We start from the raw sequence: 19,555 nt of genomic DNA, 5'->3' as shown, positions 1-19,555 counted from the left end.
TTGTTTAAAACTTTTATATGCATTTTTATATGCATGTACACGGCGACTTAGAAAAGACTATAAAAATAAGTCATGACAAAAAAAACATAAAGTTTAAAATTAAAATTTTAAACAGTTACAACAGTGAACCACTAGGATTCCATGTTTTGTACAGTTTTGTACGGTTTGTCACGGTAACGTAGGTTATCGTTGAAGTATTGATATTCTCGTTTCCGCCAGTACAAAAAACCCTCATCACTGGATCGCATCATTTCGCTTTTGGGGAGAAAAATAAAACTATTTTTTATTAATTTATAGTTCATGTTTTTTATATGTGTGCGCATGTTGACTCATAAAAGACTATAAAAACAATAAGGAGTAAACTACAAAATCAAGTCTAAAATTAAAAATTTAACTTATAAGCAGTTTTAATCGTGAAACATTTGATTCAAGCACCCTATTTTTTTTATTTTTCTTATGCTTGTAAGCCAATTTTGAATTTTGAACATTAAATTTAGAATTAATTTTTGGGTTTTTTCATTGTACTTTATTTTCCAGCGTAACGTTTAGATTGTTAAAAACACGTACTACCTCCGTCTTATATTAAGCTCATTTTTCAGTTTTTAGATACATTGTTTTGACTCTTTGGCTTATTTGAAATATTTCCGTGATTAATAATTTTACTGCTACTGGATTGTAAAACATAAATAGTATTTTATGTGTGACTAATTTTTTTAAGTACTTTACAAATTTTTTAAATAAGACGAATGGTCAAAGTGTTGGACACATAAATCGAAAAATAAAGTTATTATAGGACAGAGGTATATATAAATATTTTATTCATAAATTACTTTTTATTTATAAATATGTTGTTTGGCCTTTTTATTTAAAAATGAAAAAGAATACCTCTCATTGGGTCTATAGGGGATGTTTGGTTGGCATACTCAATTTATCTAAAGTTGTCATAATATTTTAGCTAATTTGCCTAAGATTTGGCTTAAAAAATAGAGCCATATTTTAGCTAACGTGTGACAAGTTACACTTTATTATGTCATTGACATGTGAACCCTATATGTGAACCCTATATATTAAAAAGAGAATCTTGTCACAGATACGACACAAATCAAACACACACTAAGCATGAGCAAATTTGGTTAATTTAAGATATGACAAGCTTACACATCAACCAAACAACCCCTACTGTTGTCTATACGATGACTCTACCTTGGGCGAAAATTTTCGTCAGGGCCGACAGGCCAGTACCAGTACCAAGTATTGGACAAAGCGATTACTGTCTCAACACTGTTAACAAGATTGTTAATGAATTCGTATGGAATTAGCACGTGCGGACATGTCCCGGTTGGATCACGGGCGAGCGTTACGATGCCGACTTCGACTAGAATAAAAGTGTAGCAGAACAGTAGGCGACAATGACCTCGGTGTCGCCGTTAATAGTACGTACATATCGATCAAATGACACTTTAACCAAACCAAGCCAAACTCTCTTAGAAAATGAGCAACCACCGTTTCCGGTGATTAGTGAGCTAATGTAGGGATTATTGGTGATGCATTCCCTGACGGTGTCGTTTAATTAGTCCGTAGAACTGAGCAACACCACCCAGAAGATGACCGGTGAGAAACTCAGCTACTCACTCCGTCTAAAATGTAGTTATATAAGATTGAGATTGATATACTCTGTGACTATTAATACAAATGGAGAGCAGGTTCAGATCTGTACTTCCTAGGATGAGCCAAATTTCATGCTAGTTGGCTATATTTTGTGATGGGTGAGTAGTACTATGTTAAAAGGACAATTTGTGAAATTTTATATGGATGAATATAAAATCTCTATGTTCTACATTAGCTCTAGGAAAACATTAGCTCTAGGTTTATTTATGGAAGAAATTCAGGCGCAAGGGACACAGTTAAAAATGTTGACAAAATGCGCCTAATCTACCAATAAACTATAATTAGTGGTTGCTGTTGGTGTGAGCTATAGTACTTGACTGTGTTTAATTAGCTTGAGCTCCTAATTGCATAAACAGCGGCGCCGTCCTTGTAATGGAGGAGTTGAAATTGCAACACGTTGGCTTTAAAAGAAGAGCCCAATTTGCGCTCATTTTATGACCGGCCGTACGCTCATGTCACCAAAAACCTTCCATTCCAGAGGCTAAACAATACTGTCACCGTGCGTCACGATGTCTGTAATTTGGAACAGAGAGAAACGGACAAATTAAGTGTTAACGCTGTCACTCTCCTCTTCGGTCCTAAAATATAACAACTTCTATTCTATATATAAATCTTGACACGAATGTGCTGCTCCCTCTTCTATCTATAAATCTTGCATTATTATTAAAAGTCTGTGAGAATACGCAAAATAAAAACAGTGATTAAATTATCTCTAATTGATACAATATCACCACAGATCATTAATAGCAATAAAATTTCTTACAAGAGAAATAGTCAAACATAATTATGAAAGTTAAATTGGTCGTATATTGTATTTTTGTACGGTGGAATACAATTTTCAAATTGCACAAATCATGTCAAAAGCTCAAGAGCTGGCCTTAATTACCACTTACTCCCAGCTTGACATATACTCCTTCCGTTCATAAATATTTGACGCTGTTGACTTTTTATACATGTTTGACTATATATCTTATTCAAAAAAATTGCATAATTAATAATTATTTTTATATCATTTTATTTATTGTTAATATATTTTATGTATATATATAGCTTTACATATTTAAAAATAATAATAATAAAACAAACGATTAAATATATGTTAAAAAGTGAATGATGTCAAATATTTAGAGATGAAGGGAGTATTAATCTATTATTTAGGATCATTGTCTTTGAGTGGTTTTTAGTGACGCCTCAGCTTTAAGGTACAGGAAATAATTCTGTAGGACCTTTCATGTATTCCTTTACTCTATCTCTGTCTAACCACATGCATTACCCACGAATCCTTTCACAAAACAAAGCCATCACCATTATTACATTATTGCTAATTACCCTATGAGTTTAAATTAGAATGCATGTGTCACCCACCAGTCCTCCTTTTTGTCAGCTGGTCTGATTTGATTGATTAATTGCTTGGTAAACCGACACCGGATACTCTCTTTTATAAAAAGTATTGAAGAGTATTAAACAATGGCAAAAGATTTAAGTCAACAGTAACCTATAGGCAAAGGTTAATTCTTTATTTTACCCCAAGATGAACATTTCACTGTGGCACTTATATTAGTTAAAGATTAATTGACAACCCCTAACATGTGAGGTCAGTGGTGGTAGCCGGGTAGATATATAATCAACCATCTTTCCTAGCTAGCTTCAATTAAATTAAGTGCGTGTAACTCACGTAAAAATAATAAAGACTACATCTAGACGGTGTTGTACATTATATATGCATTTTACTCTGGATTTTGAGAGCTTAATTTCCACGTGAACTCTTTGTTTACACTATTTAAACTTTCCATGTACTACATCACGACAATAAACTGTTCACTTGGATGTACTAAACATTTCTTTTCCTAGAACAATAGTATTACTTTTGCAATCGGCGCTAGGTCAAAAGATTCCTCGAAGTGGTTAGGGGCAATGGAAATCATTAGCCCCATTGCCATCCTAACATGCAAAAAAAGAAACTTAGTCTAAAAAACTTTATTTATTGGTTTTTATGTCCATAGCTCGATCATTCGTCTTATTGAAAATTTTATAAATAAACTTAAAAAATTAGTTACATGTAAAATACTATTTATATTTTATCATATAATAATAAAAAATTAATGTAAAAAATTTTAAAGTAAAAAAAATCAAACAATGTATTAAAATCTGAAAAATAAACTTATTTTAGAACGGATGGTATTCGGCTAAAGTATGAAGCTAGCTAGGTATAGCCACTTGATCCTTAATTAAAAATCCTAGGGTTTGGTGCCTTTTAGGATGGCCAGGCCATGGCATTGTGTTTGTGCACGCCTAATCGATCGAGATGGACATGGCATGCATGCTTGCCTACCTTTAGGCGCCAGATAGAATAATTAGGAGCTAGCTTTTGTTGCTTGTGGAGGGCAAAGGAAACAAAATGTGATATTTTATTAGTTTAGGTACACATAGTATTGATTGATTAGGCAAGCCTCTTGATTATATATTTTTTAATTGTTTTTAAAGCGTCCCACAGCTGTAGTTTCAGTACTCGCTACCATAAACATATACAAGCATTTCCATAGATATAATAATTTCACACTAGTATATGTCCAATAATCATCTTTTATTTTATTTTTTTGCATCTTAATCGAACCATCCTCTCAGGTTCAAACATATCTCCTATAATGAGAGGCACCAAAAATAATTTTTCCTCCACCTTAATATATGAGAAAGAAGCTAAGAATGTTTTTATTTTGGACTGAGGAAGTTTGTGAATGAAAAAGTCATATTGATTACTTTCTCTCTTAAGTTATAAAAAGCCAATATTGGATTAGATATAACCTCGTACTACAAATTTAGATAGATCTCGATGATGTATTTGTTCAAATTTATATTAGATTGTACCTGCTTTTATATTTTGAGATGTGTAAGTAAGAGCTTTCTTACAAGTGCCATGAATGGGTAGTCAAATAATTGGTTTTAGTACTAGTTGTACTTTTAATTTATTAGGAAAAAATCTAGTCTTCCCGTTGGTTAAACGAGGGTTTTCTAGTACGAGATGCTAATGTACGGATGTCGTATTTGAATCTTTATTTAGTTGAATTTTCGTAAAAAGGGGATGACGTAATCAATAGAATACTCCATTATAGGAATACGGTTTTATTGCTGACTATTTACTAACAAAATCTTTTTCTAACAAGATAAACAATTATTGACATGAAATTAATGGAGACGGTGGTCGTCATCACCAGTTGCCATGAGCAATAGACTCGGTGGATATATAAACAAAAGTAAGCATCAAACTTTGCAGAAAGACTACCGCCAGAGCCTTGTAGGAGTATTAAATTTCAGTCACAGATTGTCAGCCACAAGAACGTAACCCCAGCTTATGTATCAAATCGATCCATTCACCGGCCGAGCGAGCTAAGAGCATCCACAACAACAGGTCATTTAAATTTATTTATCTATATCTTTATTTAGATGATTATCTAAAACAGTTTTATTTTTCATATTTCTTTGTACTTCACTAGATTATCCATATATGATATCCTCTGTATCTTTTTGGAGGATAGAGAGATCATCTAAATATAAAGTTTTTCTCTCATAATATGAATAACATCTTAAAAAATAGATGATAGATAGCCGTTCTGTCAGAGCTTAATTTGTAGTTTTCATCCTCTATTTTCGAGATGGAGGATGAAATAGATGAACGGTTGGGATACTCAAATAGTCTTATATGCTTTTCGCTCAGCCCTAACCCCAGCTTATCTCAAACATCACGAGAGTGCTTAGGAAGGTGGGGCCCACGTGGAAGGGAGGGAGGGAGGGAGGGAGGGCCCAACGCAAGCGACGACCCAACCAGGAAGGTTCGGCCATTACCCGCACGTGCATATTTTATCCCTACGCTTCGCTGTACTGAGGCGGGGCCGTGGGGCCCACCGCATCCTCCAGCCCGGGACCACCTGTACGCGTGTCCACTCACAGTAGCTGGCTGGTCGTCTACTCTCGGTGAAGAAGTACTACTTGTCTCGGAGAAACTCCAAAAAGGCCCTCCTACTTTCGTATAATTACACGCATGATATATTCTCGTCTTTGAGGGGCCCCGATGGAAAAAGGGCAGAGGAGACTTTTCTTCCGTCGGTGACAAGGCATCTTTTCGACTTTTTCGTACAAGGGTATGGCTTTATTTCAGCCGCAATTTTTTTAAAAAATTGTTTAGCCATAAGTTGTCCTAAACATTTTATATCTTCTGAGAATTTGTAATTAGAGATTATAAAAAATGAAGTAAGAATTCAGAAGTCGAAAAAACTAGGTTTAGGAGTTTTCTAGATTGCCAGAAACTGACTACCAAACAATTTTTTGGAATCTTAAGCTCTTAAAATATACCCTAAATTACTATTTTTTTTTTGTTGGGGTGTTTATTACTTTAGCCGGCCGCGGTTGCAGTGGCATTGCAGGCCAGAGAGCGACGTAACGGCGTTTGACTCCACACTGACGAGGAAGCATGCGTGCATGCTGCTTGCTTCCCATAAAGAAACTGTGCATACTGCCGGGCCATCGCAAAATAAACGAATCTAGGAGGTGTGCTTTTTTTTCTGACGAAAGATTATCTAATTTTTTTAAAGTAGCTATTTTATAAATAATAAAAGTAGTATTAAATTAAAAATATACTTTATAAAGATGATATGGTAAAGTTTTTTATTTTTTTAGAAAAATACAATGTTTAGTAGCTCAGAAAAATAATATGACTAAAAGTACATAGACTAATATCAGATGTAATATATTACAGTACTAGGTCTGAATCATTATGTGCAGTGAAGAGACGTGAGCAGTTGAAGAAAGCAGCTTATGAGCATGGGAGATGTACATGATGCACCGGATAAGGGGGAGGTCATCAATCAGCATGGGCGGCCATAGGTCCACCAAACATGCATGAGTCGAATTTTTATGAAAAATCACAATGGAATCTCGAGAACATTTTTCAAGTTCTTAGACCATAATTTTTATAAAAAGATTATCAAAACTTCTTAGCGAACTTGTGAAATCGAATTTCATTTGTGTTCTCAATGATCAGATAATTAAACTCAATTTATGCATTCAAACCTTAAAACATCATATATATATAACTGTTTTAAACTTAGTATGAGAACGACTAGTATTATATATAACGTTAAGGTGTTGTGAGAAAAGAAAACAGTTACGTGTATTCGATCAAATCGTAGATGAAAATATACGTTGGTAACAAAAGTAATTATCTTGTTTTTACCTAAGCAATAATTATAAAATTCTGAGTCATTCGTTGTGCGACCTTGGTAATAATTTGATATAACTTCTTTAATAATTTTATTATCTTAAAATAAGATATTCCCTTAATCCGAAAATAACTATATTTTTCATCCATCTAATACATTCCAACTTAGAAACAAAAGACTTAAGTACACTTCACTTATCGAATTCCAATACAATAGTCCCTTATTTTATCTTGTTGTAATGTATTTGTTTTCCACCTTTCCGAACTCCTATACTCTGATTGCTCAGAGATCTAGGACAAACAAGAGAGTGCACAAATTATTTTATTTTAGGATAGTATGATAATATTTATATTGTAAACTCAGATTTATCTATCGAAAGAACACCCTCTAGAGCGCATGTTCATCCGAGCTGGACAATGCAAACTGCATTGTCCATGGGACCATGGCTCCACGCATAATCTAATGTCGCTCTTGTATTTTCATTTATATTTATACTTAATTATGAGCTAAAATATGAATTTTCACCCTTAAATTTTGAGTTAATTTTAGAATTTTTTTTACCGATGTTTATTTTTCAGGCTTTACTTTTATATCAATAAGAATAAATATACAAAATTTTTATTTATAAATATATTGTTTGGTTTGTTTTTTCATAAAAAAAATCAAACAATCAACCCTACAGTACTCGAGGTCGGTGTTCCGATCGGTCCCTTGTGTAGGGAAGGGCAAATCAAGACGCTTTTAACAGGTAAGATCGTCAGTTTGTCACACTGTTTTATACCACCAGGGGACCCAATTGACATGCATTTCCTGCGGAAGAGGAATGAGGAATAGATGTGGTGTAGCTATCCCAGCTGTTGACAAAACTGCACAGCCGACAAGCATGTTTCGCTCGTGCTCGATCTCTCTCTCCATCGATTGCAAAGCCATCGTACACACGTTAACACCGTTAGTACAAATAAAAATGGCAATGATAAAAATGAAATTTCTAACTAGGAGTAAAATGTCAATTTAACGACTGACTTAATACCTTAATACCGTTAGTACACTCTATCCAAAAAAGAAAAACTTTTGATTAAGTTAAAAAACAGGAGTAAAAATAAAAACCCTAAAAAAAGGTAAAATCAATATTAAAGATCGAAACAAGAACAAGAACAAAATTGCCGCTTAATTAATCCATGAATGGTCCATGAATGCTACCATAGCGTACAGTACATAGGAATATATCGATCACGCGCGTATTAGGAGTAGTACTGGAGTAGTGTACCGTACAGGAGCAAGATAAAACAAGACCACTCGTAGTCGTAGGTATCCAATCTATCCATCCATCCGTGAAATGTCCTCGTCTCGAGCTGCATTTGTGCTGGTCGACTTGTCCTAACAGACGAAGCTACGGGTTAGGTTTACTTTACCGCGGTTACCGTAAAAGCTGACCTTAGAATGAGGGTATGGTAGAGATAGATGACTGCTATTATGACACGTTCAATAATTTCTTAATTATTTTATTAAAAGTAGTAGAAATGTTTTTTAAAAACTATAATTTGAATGGTTATCCAGTGAACAAACTTTGTGAAATAATATAGTTTACTTCGTATTTTGAAGCTCCACCGAAACTGAAACTAAAAAATTGGGAAAAAAACAAGTGATGGGTTGTAAGATGATTCCTACTTTATTTAAATGAAAAATATGACAAATGTTATGCCAAAAACTTTAGTAATGTTACATTATTGGTCTAGAGATATCTATATTTTTCTTGAGCTTTTTTTTTGGGTTATGTTTTACATTTTTTTTCACAGTTTTCTTTTTAGATTCAAAGCCTCCGTTACCACAACAGCTATATATTACAGTGGAGAGCTCAAGAGTTTAAACTAAAAAAATTCAAATACGAATTTGTAATGGTTACGGCGTTACCGACAAGAGTCTGGCTTCTGATGGTAGGGCTAACCTTGGAAGTCGATTCATTGGCCCACGTCAAAAATATACCAATAGATTATAATAAATGATTTATTAATTATTAGATATAAAGATATAAAAAAATAATATGATTGGTAAAAATAAGTTTTGTAAAAAGTTCTATCTCGTAATAGCTTTATTTTTCGTTTTCATGTCTAACGTTTGACTATTTATTTTATTTAAAAATTATTAAAAAATTAATCACGCGTAAAGTAACGTGAGTCGAAAAAAATTCAAATTTACTACTACATAATATAGCCGGGATGAAGGGGTGCCGTGCTCGGCCTGCGTACGGGTGAACAGCGCATACGTGTAGCTGCGGGGTACGTGCACACGTAATGTTCGTACCAATCAAATCAACAAGCTACGGGTAGCCCTACCATGCATCCCGGCGTGTGCATGCATGGGGAAATCGTGGCTACAGTGATCGACCGTACTATCCGTCGAGCTGAGGTGACATCGCACGAAATGGAAGCGACGTGCCATATACTCCGATGGATGGATGGACACGTACGGTAGGTACAGGAAGCTGGATGGATTTGATGTCGCAGCTGTCCCTGCACGTAGCAAGCAGACACCGTGTCAGCGGGCTCATTGTTTGTGTCGTCGCTGTTTCGTTTTAAAATTTTGACACGGGGTTACAAACTCGCATGGTAAGGCCTGGTTTATATCCAAAATTTTTCCAAAAAATATTAAATCGAATCTTTATACTTATAAATAGAGTTTGAACATAAATAAAACAAAAAAACTAGTTGCATAATTATAGAAAAAATTGTGAAACGAATATTTTGAGTCTAATTAGTTTATGATTAGCCATAAGTACTAAAATAACCTATATATGCTAATGATGGCTTAATTTGGATCAAAAGATTTGTCTCGCAGTTTATAGGCTAGCCGTGAAATTTCTTTTTTCATTCGTGTCCGAAAACTCCTTCTAATATCCGGATAAACGTTTGACATGATATTCAAAAATTTTATTTTCACCGTCTAAACACCCCCTAAAATCACCGTGGCTGTTTTTAATCTTGCATCACGGTTCCAACGTGAGTTAGAATCTTGAAGTGACCGATGGGGCAAATCATTCGCCGTCCTTTTTTAGGCATGGTTTTAGTTTGCAAAAACTTTTTAAAAAACATCGCATCAAATCATTAGGCATACATTTGAAGTATTAAACGATGTCTAATTATAAAATAACTTTTAGATTTCGCCTGAAAACCGTGAGACGAATCTTTTGAGTCTAATTAATCCGTCATTAGCACATGTTGGTTACTGTAGTACTTATGACTAATCATGTCCTAATTAGGCTTAAAAGATTCGTCTCACGATTTCTCCCATAACTGTATAATTAGTTTTAATGTTCATGTATATTTAATGCTTTATTTAAATATCCAAAGATCCGATGTGATGTTTTTGGAACTTAACATGGCTATTGACTCTTCTCGGGGCCTCTAGAATATTGCAAAACTGGCTTTTAGGGTATTCGTAATGATTGTGATGAGGTATATAAAATTAAATACGTTACTGTATATGATAAAATATAATACTAGAAATGAGTATATATATATAAAGAGAATGATAACATATCTGGTATTATACACTGTTTTTATACTTCTTACGATAATTATTGGAATGAGTAACATTAAATTCAAATATGAATTGTGTTTGAATTAGAAGAGTAATATGTACTAATAGTTTCTTTATGATATCTGAGGTTACATTCACATTAAATAAGGCTACACATAAACAAGTATTTGCTCTGCTCCAAGATATAATTCTAATAATTCCAGAGCAAATCAAATGCACAGTAAAGAAATGCAATCAATCAAAAATTTGAAAATTGACTATTAAATAACTAAAAGATAATATTTTGACATATTCTTAGTTTATGACACACAAGATAGAAATGCTTATGTTTTTTAACGAAGTTAGTATAATAATATGATAGTAGAGTTACGAAGAGATATATAATATATTTCTTGATGAAACTGGACGTACACATTCACACTCCGCTCTTTTAGCTTTTGCTTATGCTTATAAGATAAAATTTGAAATTTGAACCTTAAACCTTAAGTTTGAAATTAATTTTAGGGTTTTTCACCGAAGTTTTTTCATCGTTGGCTTTTAGACTGCTAAGAATACACATATAAAATTTATTTATAAATTATTTTTTATTTATAAATATGTTGTTTGACTTATTCTATGAAAAAACCCAAATGATCACCCCGTTCCGAAACATGACTATTCTACACTAGCAATGGGAAAAAAAATTAATTTCATCCTACCATCCTCCAATCCTTGCTACACTAAATGCATAATCATCATATGGAAACACAAAATGACAGTATACATTGGAGGTACTTGTCTCATTGATCAACTCAAAAACACTTTTATATGACGTGGTACTCTTGAAAACAACAAAATAGAATCCTCCATTAGGATTGATCTTATATGGTACCGAAATCAATAAGCCTTTGAATCTAATTTATCTCCCTCACAAAATAAAACCGGTTATATGACTTCTCCTAATTATTAAACCGATTTGTTTTGCTTCCCTACAAGGTTTGGATGGCCGTCTTCATCTGACATTTTACATGTATTCCTAGTACATAACATTACAATCAGCAAAAGAAATAAAAAAAATATTGCAAGGAAACCCATATGTAAGTGCCACGTCACCTCCTCCTTAATCCTTTTCTTCCCGTCTGCAAGTCCGTCCTAGGCCACGTTAATATGGGCCTGAATGCCTCCGAGCCTATTAACATTTATGGGCCGTAAGTCCAGTTCAGATTCCCGGCCCAGTACACGTGGTTAGTGGGGGCCCACACCGCAGAGCTGGCCACGTGTTGCTCATGGGTTCGCGAAACCCCAGACGCCTATCCCCTCGATCGGACGGTCCAGGCAAAGGGAGGCCCCACCTGTCAGAATCGTCTCCCTCCCAAACCCCTCACACCGCCACACGGTATCTTCGTGGGTGACCGCCGCATCCTCCTCCACCAACCCCACCACGCCTTGCGCCGCCGCCGCCACCGGCGACGGCGATCCCGATGGGCGCCTCGGCCTCCGTCCTCTCGCTCCCCACGGCGGCCACCATCCCGGGAGCCGCCACCGCTATCGCGGGCGCCGCAGGCTGCTTCGCCCTCGGCTACCTCCTCGCCCTCAGCCGCCTGCCGCGGCAGGCCGCCGCCGCAGCTTCCGGGGAGACCTCGGAGGAGGATTCCGAGGACAACTCGGAGGAAGATGATGACGAAAACTCCGGCCGCAGCCGGCCGGCGAAGCGGGCGCCCGCGCGGAAGCGCGCCGGGCTCCGGCTGCTCTTCTGGGCCCGCAACGTGGTCACCAAGTCCGACTCGGCGAAGGAGGCGGAGAGGTCCAAGGCGCAGACCGCCGCTAGCCCCCTGGAGGTCGAGAACCTCGCCGAGATAATAGAGGATTTCAAGATGGTGCTGGAAATCTGGCTCAAAATCCCCTTCCACTTGTACTGTTTTGGTATGGGCAGGGAATGCGACTGAGTTATCTGATGCCGTTGGTTGTTGCTGCGGTGGCAGGTGCTGGTGGTGAGAAATGATTTGAAAATGGGGAAGGGGAAGATTGCTGCGCAATGCAGGTGAAGATTTCCTCAGTTTATATGTATCTTCGTTTTGATACTTTCAGTTGAAATTGAACAGAAGTTCTGAGCTCACTAATTAACACATAGTGGTAGGCTATCTAAGGGAAGGTTCAGACCATTTTTAGAAGAGGGAAATGTCTTTTGAACCGAATTTTCCTATCTATCGAAGTGATAATTTTGTGGCTGGCACGGGTGATCTTCTGCTTTAGAGAATTTCTTATGTGTTGGCATAAATAATTTGCTTATCTTGATGTATAGCTCCAGCATTTAATCACCATATTCAGCAATGGAACTGTTATCATGCTTAAGAAATTTTCTCCAGTGCATTTCTCTATATTGCAAATGTGACCAGTGTCTTAATTATATTATCCTTTTATCTCGTCTCAGCCATGCAACATTGGGTCTGTTTAAAAAACTCCAGCAGAGGGCGCCAAAATCATTAAGAAGGTAACATTTCCATATTATGTTTGAATTTTCTACCACATGTTTGTGTTCATATGTAAGCAAATGGATTACCATTGCATGATGAAAACAGGAAGGAAACTAATTTACCCTCTTTTCTAGGTGGGAGAGGTGTGGTCAAGTTAAGGTGGTCGTGAAAATTGAGAGCGAGGAAGATATGCTTGTTTTACAAGTAAATCCCTTTTTCTGTAGCTTATTGACTCATTATTGTTGAATCTTATATTACAAGATTTATAGAATCTTATTTTACATGATTTATAAAGGTAATTTGGTATAGTATAATACATGCAGATAAACACAAACAGAAAATAGTTTCTATTTATCTTTCAAATAGTAAATATTAATAACTTAAAAGGAAGCTCTCATGGCAGTAGTGAAATGGACCACAGGACTAGAGCATTAGTAATTTAGTTTTGTCAACGAACAATTGGTCAAAACAACTTGAATTTGAATGGGAAGAGTCACTTTGAAAAGTCACCTGGGAAAATTCACTGTGGTTCTTGAAACCCAACATTTGGTACTTAAGCATTATAATTTTTAATTGTAAATTTAATGAAATTTTTATATCTATCGCTTACCTTTTTCAAGTCCATAGAAGTGTAAAACACCGTTAATGTTTGGCACAACTTTTTCTATATACCCTATAACCCAATTTTTTTTAAAAAAATTGTCCAGGGCAGAGCAAAATCTTTGAATCTCCCAACACACATAACTATCGATGCTGGACGAACACAGATCGCACCAAGTGAGTTCTTCAGGCTATACTTTATTTGATATTCTTTGCATCTGTTTAATTTCTCCTGTTGGACTAATGATCAAATCATCGTGCTTTCACGTAGATTCAAGAACAGTCATGGCTATTATGGGTAAGCTACCTTGAAATCACTGTACACCACAATTTTCAGTGTCGTGTATCTGATATTTTTTGCTCTACCATTTTGATTGAGCAGGGCCAGCTGACATGGTTGATGATGTCACCGGTGGTCTGAAGCTTCTATAACCTCATGTTCTATGCATCTTGAGAAGCAAGAATTTGAGGAGGAATGCTTAAACTTAACAAACCAATTGGCTGCTGAAGAATGAACCCTGAACTCATCGGCTCCGTCGATCTTGTTAGTGACGAGGCTTCATTTCACTTTACTCGTATGGACTGTCTTTGGAGCAATGGTTTTCTTTTTGCAGTTTTCCACTGTGCATTAATTGCTGAGGATGTATGAACTCTTAAATTTTTCTGTAACATAGTATTAGACAAGGAAAGGATAAAAAGACTTCGAGCTTACCTGTTGGCCGCGGCCTGCGTCAGGCTCTTGGGACCGGTTCCGCTTATATGAAATTTGCTCGAATGAGCTTACAAGACTTGATCGGCCATATTGGGAACGAGGCATTCAGCTGACATTGACGATAGCACGAGTGTGGTGACTGGTAAGAATTTATTGTGATAGAGGGGGTTATCTTTTAGGTTTTTAAAGAAAAAAGGCAAACGGTATATTTATAAACGGAAAATAATTTGTGAATAAAATATTTATATACCTGTTCATAACGATCTAAAGCCAAGGCTAAAAACTAAACTACGATAAAAAAGCCTTAAAATTAACTCTAAATTTAAGACTGAAAAATTTAAATTATAACTTATAAATATATAGGCAAAAGCTAAAAGATAAGGGTGACAGCACTTTTAAGTGTGATAGGAACAGGCGTTGAGTTTGTCAAGGTTTTCTCTTAAAACAATCGACAATCGATCGAATATGCTTGTAAGATTATCAAGAGAATTGAATTTGTCAAGGAGTTGCCTCAGATGATTTACCTAACCCACTGCCCACTTGTGAGAATATGAAGAGTGGAGTTTGTCGAGGATTTCTTTGAAAACAATCCCCAAGATCGAGTTTACCGGTTTTTTTTTCAAGTATTTCAATAGTTGTGAACGCATGCGGTGATGCTGAATTGATGAGGCAACTCATATGATTTAACTAGTCCACTTGTGAGATTATTTATGAATTAGTAAACCATCAACTTGCATCTTATCAGGCACTTGATGCATGTTACCTATATCTGTTTCGGCTGTGGCTTTGCTTCAGCCTGAAGATGAGCAGTAATACAAAAGGGATAAGTCTACTTGAAGTAGTACAATAAACAGTGCAATGTCCATGAATCATCACTTGCATACAGATATCACAATGTTACAATGTTTATGTTCTGTAGCTGTCTAAGTTACTTTGACAAATGACTAAATGAGGATACATCTAATCGTGATGGTGAAGTTAACATGGTCAGACAGGATAATCTTATTCTAATCCAGAACGCGGGTTGATTCCTTAATCGTTCTTCTGTTTAATTTCTATTGGATCAACTGCTCTGAATCCTTCTGTTCCCACCGAAGATCCCGTTGAGTATTGCGGCAAGCCTCACGCCTCCTTGAGCTATCCTCTTCTGGACAACCGGCAGTGCTTCGAAGAAGTAGTCATCTGCAGTTTTCAAGAACAAGCATCACATCAGATTTCTCTTAATCTTAATGGAACGTCAAAACAGTCGGTAAAAATGTATCTGAAAGCAAATTTGGTCTTTGAAGATCTTACCTCCTAAGGTGGATTCTTGCTCAACACCCTCATACGCTTTGCAAGCAAGCTCTGCACTCTCCTCGGCGTACCTGCATTTGCTTTCAGTCGTCAATCTCTGAATATTTAAGTTCAGTTCGGTTTAGCCACAACTTTTTTTTTTTTGAATAGTGGTTTAGCCACAACTTCATGCAGGCCATGAGCTTACTTGTCGGCACAGGTCTTTGTTCGGCTACGGCAAGTCTCCCACTGCTTCTCTTCGTTGGACCACTCATCCTGCACGGAAGAAATCCAGTCAAAACTGCTACAGACAAGGAGGAAGTTGAATCGATGCATGCTGCTCAAGGTAGTGAAGTGTGCAGCTTACAGTGATGTTCATCTTGATGGCCTTTATCATGGTGGCTACGTCGTCGTTGTAGAAGTCCTTCATGGCTTTCTCGATGACGTTCACATCCCATACCTAAAACCATGCAAAGTTACAGTAGTATCTCTCAGCTTTTGGTATGTTTAGAAGTTCGTAAGATTCAGAGAACAAAATAGATGAATTCATAGAATAATCGATTTGTGTTAGGCTCTACGTACGTGGTGAAGGTTACTCTTCCTTCTGTACCAATGGACAATGATGGTGTTGCCACCAAGATCTTTGACGTGGCCGCAATGGAGAGGCTGGTGGACGTCGCCGACGAAGTGTGCCAGGAACATCAAGCTCTCGGTCGGATCATCTGGTCGTATCACAAGCAACCATGTGAGATCCTGTGTGTTCAGTTACCTCAGCACATGTGAGATTCAGATCCTGTGTGTTCAGTACTTCAACTGAACACAAGAGGACCAGAAGTGTGACCACTGATATTGCTTACATGGACTTGATGAGTCCTTCAGCGCGCTGGTGTAGTTGTTGATCGCTCCAACAACACACATGTCCTTCTCTCCGTTTGTGTTGTGGCAGTCCCCTGCTCAGAAATGAAAATGATACAGTTAAGTGTCTCATCATTTACTCGTTTTTTTCACAGTTCAGTGTACTATATACAACATACTTTACTACTACAGAGCAAGATAACAACTCTGAATTGATCTGATGGTGTTTTGCATCAAGTTTTGGTCCTTATGTCTAACTTCAACTACCATAACCATTAACCATACATGATGGTTTTCTCAGCTTTTATCAGGAATTGAAAAGACACTTCAGGCAAACGGTTATCATGGATCCCAGGAAGAAACAGAGTTTCCAGATCTGTTCCTTCTTCTGTCCAGCAAAATGGGCAGATAGCATTATTTATGAACAACACTGACACGAACCTAACGAGCTTGCCTTTGCTTGCTCAATCAAACAAGCAAAGAGCAACCTAGGAATGGACGCATCCTCCCGAGATTTGCAAGTCCAAACTGCCCAAATTCCCGAACTGACCGGCCAGTAACCCGGAGCCTTAAAGCTTTTGCACAAGCCTCTCTCTTTCTGAGTTGGTTGCTTCTGTAGCTGGTGAACAAACTGAACAAAGCGTACGCATAACAGCAACGTGCCATGACACTTGTCAGGTCTCTAAACAACCTGACCAATACGTAACTGCGTAATCACTGACACGGCTAAGTACGATCTCCGGACCTAATTAGAGCATCTCTCAAATAATACTAATACTTTATTCAAAATTATGTACTGTGTCTATACAGAAAAATATTGTGTATAAAAATAAACTTAAAACTGACTAACTTGAAAAACATATGCCTGTCTCAAATCTATGATAAAAAAAATACTGATTTTGAATATACGTAAATATTTTTTAACTTAATTTTTAAAATTAATTTTAGGAATCAATTTTAGACCCCCAGTGAAGACGCTCTTACGTAGTTAAATCTTAGCACGGCAACTGTAATTAATGTTAATCTGCTTGGAGATTCTGAAACTGCAAGGCGAAGCAATGGAGGAGGAGGAGGAGCTTACGGGCGTAGTTGAACTGGCAGTCGCCGGGGGTGTCGGCGAAGTGGAGCGGGCTGGACCACCGGTACCGGAACCGCTCGGTGTCCGCCCACGAGCACGTCTCCGCGAGGTCGCCGCCGGCCCACCCGGGGAGGAGCTCCTTCACCGCCGTCGCCGCCTCCTCCGTCAGGAAGCCCTGAAAACCCCAGCCTCTCAGTTCCCCCAGATTTCAATCTCAAGAAGGTAGTGGAATCCACGCCGAGGATTCTCGGTGGATCTTTTCACCTCGGCGATCTTGCAGACCATGTAGTGGCCCTCCTTGCCCCACGCGTGCGCCGTCGGGGCTCTCGCCGACATGACCGCCGCGAGGAGTAGCACGTGCAGAAGAAGGAGGAGATCGCCGCCGCCGCCGCCCGCCATGGTTACTCTGCTTCCGATCTCCTCTGCTTCGTCTCCGTCTCGTCTATGGTGTTGCTGCTGCTGCTACCGGGTCACCCCTATTTATACTCCACCGGGTGAACTCGCGGACAAGTTTGTGATAGATTCGTTTATTTTGATCCCAGATGCCATTGGATGATTTGCACTAACAACTTGGAAATTTTGATATGTTTTGACTTTTGACGATCATTTCTAGGTTATAGTTTTATAGTCGGGATAATTGCAAATTTACTACTTATTTAAAATGTTATTACAAAACTGTCACTAAAAAATTATAAAAAAGCTACTAAAACTATTATTTAAATGACATTCTTGTAATTTAGAAAAAACCAATGACAAATTTACAAATACCCATAATCTTTATAATTGGACTCCGAGGTTAGCTTTTTTTTAACATGGGACACGCTACCGTGCTGCCATTAGACACACTTGGATATTGTTGATGACTTTAGGGCGTGTTTAGGTGAAGTGACGTCCTTGTCATGTGTCATTATTAACTCGGCAATTGTCACGGAAATAAAGTTTAAGTGTGCACTTTAAATGCTGTAGTGTTAAGAAGTTCATTCAAGAAATTAAAAAAAATAATCAACGACTTGAGGAGTTTTAACTAAAGCAATGGTAGTATTTATATCATTTTCATGGCGCCGCTGGTTCTTCGTGGGTAACTATATAATTTTCTAAAACAAAAGAGCACATGACCAGTTTGTAAAAAAAAAAGAATCATGGTTCCAGTAAAGAGGACACAGGGGCCGCATTATTCTCAAAGCTAACTTTTGCTCAAGTCTTGGATGAACTTTTCCCTAACTTCGAAGACACATGGGAATAAATTATGATAATTTGTTGGGATGGCTCGTGGACTGCAAACGATAACTGAACTAGCACTCCCTCCATACACAGATAAATGACGTGTAGGACATTGAATTACAAAGGAAATAAGTTAAAGTGTTTGTCCAAAACGTCTGAACCTTTTATTTTCTTGATTTTAAAGCTAAACTCTTCATAATATTATTTATAAATTTAAATTTTTTTAGTCACGTCACTCTGTCTAACATGGCTAAATAACACCGTTGTTGATGGTCTGACAGTATTATTTGACCAAAAATAATATCATGCTAACTACTTATTGATGCTAACTACTTATTGGTAACGCTAGATGGAGCGACACGACAGACATTCATATCTAGAAACATGTTTTGATATGGTTTACTTTTAAAATTAAAAGTTCAAAAGTTCAAAACATAAAAAAAAATTGATATAGTACTAGCAGTTACGATCCAAAACTTCCATCGTACTTGGATCCTGTGTGTTCTTTTTGGAATTTGGGTCTACAGTCTACTACTGAACATCTGTCATTCTGTTGCTTTGCTACACTACAATAGCCGGGTTTGGGCTGTCCAGAACTGCACCACGTGGCCGAGCTGTTCCATGTGAACCCCAACGTAGCCCATGCTTTCCTGAAATCTCAACTCTGATTCGATCTCGTACCAAAATAAAACAACCAAATATCTCTAGTTCTGATTGGATTAACTAAGGCTGATGGATGCAGTTACACACTTCAGACATGTCCTTTCCTTTTCATAACCGAAAAAACAACATTGACTTGCCAATTTTTTTACTACTACTAACAAGCCACTAAAGAACGGCCCAAAATGGGGGAAAAAAAATTGCAACTAGAAAGCATCGCTGCTCGAAAAAAACAGCATATGCTGCTGAGCAGGCATCCTAAACAAGTTGGTGATGAAACTCGCAT

The 19,555-nt window shown here is 37.2% G+C and overlaps 2 protein-coding genes across 2 annotated transcripts; one reads left to right on the top strand and one right to left on the bottom strand.

Moving 5' to 3' along the window:
• Positions 1-11,779: 11,779 nt before the first annotated feature.
• Positions 11,780-14,311, top strand: LOC102713622 (peptidyl-tRNA hydrolase 2, mitochondrial-like). Its single transcript, XM_006652867.3, has 7 exons — positions 11,780-12,274; positions 12,380-12,438; positions 12,829-12,888; positions 13,006-13,075; positions 13,579-13,648; positions 13,743-13,769; positions 13,854-14,311. Exons 1-7 carry the CDS (start codon positions 11,879-11,881, stop codon positions 13,901-13,903), a joined length of 732 nt encoding a protein of 243 aa, XP_006652930.2. The 5' UTR covers positions 11,780-11,878; the 3' UTR covers positions 13,904-14,311.
• A 711-nt stretch (positions 14,312-15,022) lies between these two features.
• LOC102714643 (endonuclease 2-like) lies at positions 15,023-17,849 on the bottom strand. Its single transcript, XM_040523326.1, has 8 exons — positions 17,653-17,849; positions 17,392-17,563; positions 16,313-16,405; positions 16,038-16,177; positions 15,823-15,915; positions 15,664-15,731; positions 15,477-15,547; positions 15,023-15,365 (listed from the first exon to the last, which is right to left on the bottom strand). The coding sequence occupies exons 1-8, from the start codon at positions 17,785-17,787 to the stop codon at positions 15,247-15,249; spliced, it is 891 nt and encodes a 296-aa protein (XP_040379260.1). The 5' UTR covers positions 17,788-17,849; the 3' UTR covers positions 15,023-15,246.
• Between the last annotated feature and the right edge of the window lie 1,706 nt (positions 17,850-19,555).

Source organism: Oryza brachyantha, chromosome 4, assembly GCF_000231095.2.
Source record: "Oryza brachyantha chromosome 4, ObraRS2, whole genome shotgun sequence".
NCBI lineage: Eukaryota > Viridiplantae > Streptophyta > Magnoliopsida > Poales > Poaceae > Oryza > Oryza brachyantha.
This window is presented reverse-complemented; position numbering and strand designations above follow the sequence as displayed.